Source organism: Hippocampus zosterae, chromosome 5 (genome assembly GCF_025434085.1).
Source record: "Hippocampus zosterae strain Florida chromosome 5, ASM2543408v3, whole genome shotgun sequence".
In the NCBI taxonomy this organism is placed as follows: Eukaryota; Metazoa; Chordata; class Actinopteri; order Syngnathiformes; family Syngnathidae; genus Hippocampus; species Hippocampus zosterae.
The window spans coordinates 11,413,446-11,422,134 of record NC_067455.1 but is presented as its reverse complement, the minus strand read 5'-3'; the positions used below and the strand labels follow the sequence as shown (position 1 = coordinate 11,422,134).

Genomic DNA, 8,689 nt, shown 5'->3' with positions numbered 1-8,689 from the left:
AAACCCGAGTAAGGATATCATCAACGAACTAAAAATGTATTTGTCTGCATTGATTTTGCCACATGATTATCGTTTTTGAACCTTGGGAAACCTATAATTAAAACATTTAGACAATTTTGAATGTAATCAATATATATATTCAAATAATCGAAATAATAAAACTCGTAATATATATAGTTTTACTGTCAAACAATACACACATCTTAAAAAATAACTTAAAATAATAATAATAACACACATGAATAGATGTGTGCGTTAGTTTTCACGCGCACACCCACGAATACGTGCGTCAGGGCAGGGCGTCCCTGACCCACCCCCGTATTCCATTGGCTAAAACCTGGGTACGCGCGTTATTTGATTGGCTGAGGATTCCGTCACTTGCACGTGACTTTGTGTCCTCGGAAAAGGAGACAAGCATGGCGGCCGTGCTGCGAGAGAGTCGGTATCTTATCCGAAGGAGGTGCAAGAATGTTCCCTTTGCGATTGGTAAGGATTTCGAGTTAAGATCGTCGCTACTTTTACCTGTTGGCGTTATAACACTCTTTGCTTCTGTAGCGCCTCAAAGTTTTGCGAGAAACTCTTAAAGACAAGGTTGAGTACATCTTCAACATACTGTTGTTAAGCTAGTTCAGGGGGCTCGTGTTCTAATTTCCATACTTCTGGGGTTTTTTTTTCTTCCAGTCTCTATTTCAAAGTGTTTGCCAACTAATGGGACTTTCTCAAAGTTACAAAAATATATATATCAACCGTGGTGGCCTTTTAACCACTGGAAGAAAAGAGCTAATATGTGCAATTTGTTGACTTGAAGGGATATTATGTAATCACTCCACTTACTGTCGGATCTGCGTTTATCCCGACGATTTAAGTTGGAAAACGTATTTTCAAAAGATTTTAAACAGGTTAATGTTGATTCTGTACACTTACTATTTCTGTATGCTTATTTAACGTAGTTGTTAGCTTTGTGTCGAGATAAAATCTACCCAACCCGGTCTAAAAGGGATATACATCTTCTTTATAACTTACCATCTTTATTTTATGTATTTCTTTATTGATTGATTGATTGATTGATTGATTGTTGGAGCCACGGTGGAAGACAGGTTCGCACACTGGCCTCACAATGTAAAGGTGCAGGGTTCAATTCCGGCTCTTGGCTCCCTGTGTGGAGTTTGTATGTTCTCCTCGTGCCTCCGTGGGTTTTCTCCGGGTACTCCTGTTTCCCCCATGCAGGTTGATGGAGCACTCTAAATTGTCCCCAGGTGTGAGTGTGAGCGTGAATGTTTGATCGTCTATGTGTGCCCTGCGATTGGATGGCAACCAGTGCAGGGTGTACTGTGCCGACTGCCCGAAGACAGCTGGGATAGGCTCCAGCATGCCTGCAACCCTCATGAGGATAAGTGGATTAGAAAATGTATGGATGAATGGAAACATCAGATTGTGCATGTTGTTTGAATGGAAACATCAGATTGAGGATGTTATTTTTAATTCTTTGTTTGCTTTGTTGCCAGTGGTGTAAGGCACAATGTGGCATGACTGCCAAATAGGTTAAACGCAGATTGAAAGTGAGTGCTCTACCTTAAAATCCACCCATCCATTTTATCTTCACGAGGATAGTGGGCTCAGCTGTCTTCGGGCAGTAGGCGGGGAACACCCTGAACTGATTGCCACCCAACCACAAGGCACACATTGACAAAAAACCATTTGCGTTCACAGTCACACAGAGGGACAATTTAGAATGTAACATGAGACTGCCGTCCATGTTTTTGGAATGTGGAAGTAAACCGGAGTACACAGACAAACCCGCGCAGGCATGGCGAGAACATGCAAATTTCACACACTAGGGTATTATAAAGTGTACAAACACAGGAAAATAAAATAAAATTTGACCATTCTGTTGTAGCCTCCACGCGCTGCATGGCCTCCAAGACACAGGTGGGCTTTATTGGCCTTGGAAATATGGGAAACCCGATGGCCAAGAATTTGCTGAAGAACGGATACCCAGTCGTTGCCACAGATATCTTCCCAGAGTCCTGCAAGGAAATTCAAGAGCTGGGTGCCCAGGTGGGATAGTGAACATATTGAAATTTTTTTTTCTTCTCATTTTAAACTGCTTGAACCGGTATGACTTTTGTCTGTTTCCTCAGATTGTTGATAATCCTGCCGAAGTAGCGGACAAGGCTGACCGCATTATCACCATGCTTCCCTCAAATCCGAATGTTATTGATGCGTATACTGGCGCCAATGGGATTCTCAAGTATGGCTTTCCTTTTCTCCTTCGCCCCTCGAATAACTTGGGAAGAGTGTCCAGTTTAACAAGCCTTCTATGTTCCTAACAGGAAAGTGAAGAAGGGCTCTTTGCTTATTGACTCCAGTACAATTGATCCTGCCGTTTCCAAAGACATGGCAGCGGCGGCGGAGAAGATGGGAGCAGTTTTTATGGACGCACCTGTGTCAGGAGGTGAATTTTGTACACAGTATTTATGGGAATATCGGTGGCATGCACGATTCTGTGTGTGCGCACACCCTTAATTGCCTGTGGGTCATAATTGAATGTTCCAACTGTGCTCGAGGATGTTTCTTCTACCTTATAGACGTTTTTGAGGATGTGGTTGACCTTTGAATTATTTTCCTATTTCATTTGTTTACTGATGGTGATCGCGCATCATAGTGAGCTAAAGGTTAGATAGGTTCCATACAGTTTTTTTCAAGTCCACCTTCTCAAAGTAAAAGGTCACTTCTATAATGTGTGGTGGTGACTTGTGGCTGCAATTGTATGCTTGTCTGATTTCAATCACCTTGATAAGATCATGAGAGGCAAAATTTGGAGTCCTGGAATCGGATGAACTACAGTGGTGTGGTAATTACTGTTTAATCCTGTATTGTTAAATCATACATATTTAAAAGCACACACAGAGGTGGGGACCTAATTGAGTCATGCATGCGTCTTTCTTGCTGATTCTTCATGTGAAACAATGTCAGGAACAGATGAGAAAACTGCCATCTGATTTCTCTTCAGAATGGAAAGGATTATTCCAAAAATTTCACACATGGAAAGAGATGATATTTTTGTGTTTGTGTGTGACAGACACAATTGAAGAACTTGGAATAGATGAACAGCTGCAGTTCAGACTTTGAGCAAAGGTTCATCGCATCAAACCAACACCACGACTTTTCCATTGGGAATCCATTTTCAAAGTGAATGCTTAATTGGCTTACGTCACCTACAACCAAATTCTCCAGTGCCAAATTGCTCATAGGAATGAGGAGACCTCACGGAAATGTTGGCTTCTTTCCATTCGCTTTCTGTAAACTCTGACTTATTCCAACATTTCCTGGTACTGTTGTGGCTTTCTATTTTAACCCCATATGAGCCAGCAACAATCTAACTACTGTATTACATTTAGTTCAGGGTTTGACTTTCCTTGATCAAATATCAGTATATTTTGTTCCACTATCTAGTATCAGTAGCTATTTGAAAATCTTTAGGCAAAATAAATGCGGTTTTGTGTTTTGCTGAATGTCTGTGACATTCAAATTAGTCCATCATTCTGCTGTAGCAGATAGGCCATTTCTGTTCTGCTGCTCTCCCGAGACAAAATCTGTCAGTGAGTGAGTGAGTGAGTGAGACAAATATGAGGCCACATGGCGATTTTATGAGCACATTGGTCTGATTTGCCTCTGCCACTTTTCATCCGTTAACCTTTCAGAACAATTTGAAACTAGCAACGAAGCGTGACAGTCGCATGATTTCCATTGTTAGGTGTGGGTGCCGCCAATTTAGGAAAGCTGACTTTTATGGTGGGAGGAGCGGAGGAAGAATTTACCGCCGCCAAAGAGCTACTCAGCTGCATGGGAGCCAACGTGGTGTACTGTGGTCAGGTTGGAACCGGACAGGTAGGGGCAGTCAACACTGTGATTTCTTTGCCACAACTACATTGCTTCAAACAAGCGATGTTTATTTAGACTTGTAAGGTTACAGTCACACTTCAGGAGGTAAAGCCCAATTCAGATATGTTATAATTTATCTATTTTTTGCGAAATTAGTTCTTTTTATGTTCTCATTCATATTACAAAAACAAATGCGACTTCTAATGTAAACGCAAATGCGTCGGTGATGTGACACCCTTACCCACGAAGCACGACGTTGAGTGATAAGCGACGTCATATGGCACAGTATTAATGGAAATGAATGTGGTTTTGTATGTACTAGTGAGGCTCTTTTTGCATCCATTGATTTTCCGAACCGCTTTATTCTCACAAGGGTCGCGGAGGGTGCTGGAGCATATCCCAGCTGTCTACGGGCAGTAGGCGGGGGACATCTCGAACCGGTTGACAGCCAATCGAATCATCTCATATCACCACAGTAGTGAGGCGGGAGGAGATATGAGGCAAACTATCCTATAACTATCCATTTCATGGAGTCATCTACTGAAGATGATGTCACATTATTGCCACGCTTAATAAATTACCTGTGTGGCTGAATTATTACTAACGCCACAAATATCAACTTCATGTTTCAAGTGGGATTAAAGACAACACTGTTACTCAAAACAACTTTGCAGACTGTCAGTTGTCCATCTCTCGCCTGCCCGTGGCAGATATATTGGGCTTTTGATGTCGGATCTCTACGATAAGCAGTTCATCCTGCAGACATTGCATACATTTAGATCCACGTACGAAAGAACCGAGGTTGAATTGAAAAAATCTGAATTGTATTGTTGGCATTGAATGGAAAAATCGCATATGGGCAAAAAAAGCAGTATAGAGCAGCAGTGTGAACGCAGCCGAAGTGACTTTGTTCAAGTCATTAAACATCATTTTCTCTTTCACTGCATACAGGCTGCTAAAATCTGCAACAACATGCTCCTTGCTATTGGAATGATCGGAACAGCCGAAACAATGAATTTAGGAATCAGGTAACATCATCTGACAGTTGTTATGACGGCAATCTGTTTGGGAAATTATATGAATTCAAATCCTTTGCAGACTTGGTCTTGACCCAAAACTCTTGGCCAAGATCCTAAACATGAGTTCAGGCCGTTGCTGGTCCAGCGACACCTACAATCCTGTGCCCGGCGTGATGGAGGGAGTCCCTTCTGCGAACAACTACCAGGGAGGCTTTGGCACCCAGCTCATGGCAAAGGTCCGTTCACTTGCTTCCACAATGTCACGTTAACACGGGCGTGTATACTTCTCGTCCATGAAACAAAAGTTGCTAACACTGCTGCGACCGTTAGATTAAGTTTGACCAAAGAATTTTAAAATCCTTTGCTCAACTGAGATTTTCCGAGGTATGCTGAAGTGTTACACGATTACGATGACCTGTGATATGATGGATGATAATTTGGAAACCTTGTATACACGGGGAAAAAAAGTGTCGGATTTACATGACAAAAAGTAAGGACTTTGGTTATCCGCATTTAAATCGCGTTTCACCAACATGATTATGTTTATCGTGTGCAATTTTCATATTGGTGAAACATGATTTTCATATGTGCTACCAATGTCCATACTTTGTGTTTTTTTTTGTAATAAGAAAAGCCAACAGACTCTTTTCTTCACTGTGTATACCCCAAAAAACAGGAGTCAAATTCTGAAGTCGACTGACTAGGTTCCACTGTATTTGTGACCCTCCGGCACGAAAGCGGTCAATCGGAAGTCGCACGGCCGTGTTTTGAGCCAGAGCCCAAAAAGTACCGATTACTTGAAAATTATCGATTTTTTTCAGATTTATCATTCAGACACCAGAAAAAGAAGTTATGATCACTTTCCAATTGGAATTTCATACTTAAATTACTTTTTTTTTTAAATAATGTTTTCTTGAGAGGATGCTGCGGCTTCTCAATGAAAAACGTTCAACAAAACTGAAAAGTAAGAAAAACCACATTACGTATATGGTATCAACAGAAATCTTAAGCTTTTCCGCAGCCCTGTTTTGAATTTTAAAACTACATCATGACGCACATCCCAAAAAAGACCGTAATACAGTCCCTCATGGTAGAAACAAAATATCCTTGTTGCTACGCTAACACTGAAAAGCCACGTCTGCATTGCTTCGTAAAGTTCGCATGCGCAGTTTGAAATTCATGTGACACGACCAGGTACAAAATGTATTCCTAAATGATGGTGATTTATGGTAAGAATAATTTCAAAAAATAATAACAATGTTCAAAAATGAAATTAAAAACATATATTCATACACGTTTCTGTTAGGCTGTATGAAAATTTGGGCTTATAAAGATTATTTGAAGGGAAATGGGTGGTGGTAATGTCATTTATTTCTGGTAAGCGCTAGCATGTGTTGCTAAGAGGACATTTCACCAAATTAGTACATTCTGTACATCAGTGCGAAGCATTTTGAATGCCCTTTGAGGAAATGTAGAACATTTTGAGCTGGACGGTCATGAAGTTCAGGATTCTGCAGTAGCTGAGTAACAAAACAAGATGACTGATGACTTGCTCTTTGTAGAACGGCAAACAAAGTTTCCTCGTCTTTTTCAGGATCTCGGTCTGGCCCAGAACACGGCCACCAGCACAAAGACCCCCATTCCACTGGGCTCTTTAGCTCATCAGATCTACCGGATGATGAGCGCCCGCGGTTATGCCAGCAAAGATTTCTCCTCCGTGTTCCAGTTCTTGCGCGAGGAGGAGGGACAGTAATATGTGCCTCTTCCTCTCCATCCCATGCGAGCCTTACCTTAGTGGGCCTGTTGGCACACAGGTCTGTTGCCATATTGTAGTCGAGAAGCGACTTTGGGAGCCCAAAGTTGGCAAAGACGGAGCAAACATGAGTTCCCAAAAACAACCTTTTACTCGACAATGAGACACTCCCTTTCTCTGTTGGAGGCATACTGTCCCACATGCGGAGGTTTCAAAAGGTTGAAGGCTGTTCTAATATCTGCACTTATAACACGATACGTGTTACTTGGGGGGTTTTAGTTACAAGAATGAGACGGTGTATTTCTTGTTTGTCCTCATTTTCTGTTACTCGTCTCTCTCAATTCATCGGCGATTGGCAACGCGATTTTAGCACAAGAGTGTTATGTATCTTGCAAAGAAATAAAGACGTCTTCTCCTTGAGATTCCTGAAAAATGCCTCCGTAAACACTCTAACACCAGATCTCTCTCTCTCTCTCTCTCTCTCTCTACAGACACACACATGTTTTATCAACAACTTAGTTGTTTCAAATGGCAAAGTGAATGCACATTTTAGCTCTTCATTTTTACAATGGTTTGAAATCCAAAGATAATGTTCATGTGCCACATGAGTTTCCTGCCAATTATAAATCTCGTAGTTACTAGTTTGACTCACCCAGTAGTAGCATAAGCCGTAACATACTTAAGGAGCTTCACAAGTGGACCCATCTTATTTTTACATGAGCAAAATAAACCAAGAAACTCTTAACCCAAATAATTCCAATTGATTTAAATACATACTGTAGATTTGTATTGATTTCTGTCCAACCGTTTTTCAAAACTTTGGATGTGAACCATGAGTCATTTCATCCTGACTCGAGAGCGGCATGTTTCTGATCTGCTCCTCCAGAGAGCCACTGAGGGGCCAAGGTGCCACAGGTCATGCGATCACAAGACAAGCCCATAAAAAGTCCATTAAGCACTGTAGGCTCTGAGCTGTGTTGTCATCTGCTTGATAGGTACTGCAAACACCGCAGTACTTTGCTCTCGGGCCTGTGTGTGTGCTGCCGTGCAGATTCGCACCCGTTTATGCTCAACGTGGTTTCGTCTTTGCATTCCGCAGGCACCAGATAGCCCCAAAGGACCATATGAGGATCACACCAGACTGATTTAAGTGGTGGGGCATTGTGATTTTGGAGAAATAGTTTTTAAAAAGTGATTAATTGAAAAAGTAATCACTGACTGATTTATAGAAATAAGTGGTGTACATTGATACTTATGTCCTTTCTTTTGAGAAATCATACAATCGGTGTGTTTTTGCATAAATGAATATTAATTATTAGTAACATTTCATGAAAGGGTTTCTGAGCAATTTCAGAAGTGAATCAAATTGGCATCTTCCACACTAATCAGGAAGCCAAGAGGTAAAAGGTTTTAAAAAGTTTGATGACTTCTGGTTTGCAGGATGTTGTGAATTACATTTCGATGAGGATGCGAATAAGATTTCAGCAATAGAAATGTTCTTTCCTTTTTATGAGTCACGAGGACAAGAGTAGTAGTATATTGGCACCAAGACGATGACCCAGGAAGTAGCCTGATCGCCCAAAAAAAAAATATGAAGTGAAATTAAATACAACGCTTAATGAATTAATTGAACTTCAATTTTAGTTCAGCCTTGATGGAGGTCGTTGTTAAAAAAAAACATTTTTAAATTATCTGGTGGTCTAAATTCTTGCCCAGTAACAATATTTTTATAGAGAGCCACACATTTAATATGAAATTCTAATCATCAAATCTATTATGTAAATGTACATTAAGATATGCCATATAGATTGCAGTAGCATTAAGTGTGTGTGTGTGTGTGTGCGTGTGTGTGTGCGCGTGTGTGTGCGCGTGTGAATACAAAATGTTTAGTGTATTACTTGCATTTTCAGGCCACATCCTCCTATCAAAGGTCCCACCTGGGAACCATTTGTGGCCCTTAGATTATTTTAATTGGATTATATATATATATATATACACTGTAATACATATTCATAAAACGTGTTTTATCTCA

General features: G+C 40.8%; 1 protein-coding gene across 1 annotated transcript; it reads left to right on the top strand.

Annotated features, from left to right (window-relative positions):
* Positions 1 to 405: 405 nt before the first annotated feature.
* On the top strand, positions 406 to 7,090 carry hibadhb (3-hydroxyisobutyrate dehydrogenase b). Its single transcript, XM_052066631.1, has 8 exons — positions 406 to 486; positions 1,898 to 2,058; positions 2,142 to 2,251; positions 2,334 to 2,455; positions 3,758 to 3,891; positions 4,837 to 4,913; positions 4,984 to 5,140; positions 6,499 to 7,090. The coding sequence occupies exons 1-8, from the start codon at positions 417 to 419 to the stop codon at positions 6,655 to 6,657; spliced, it is 990 nt and encodes a 329-aa protein (XP_051922591.1). The 5' UTR covers positions 406 to 416; the 3' UTR covers positions 6,658 to 7,090.
* Positions 7,091 to 8,689: the final 1,599 nt, after the last annotated feature.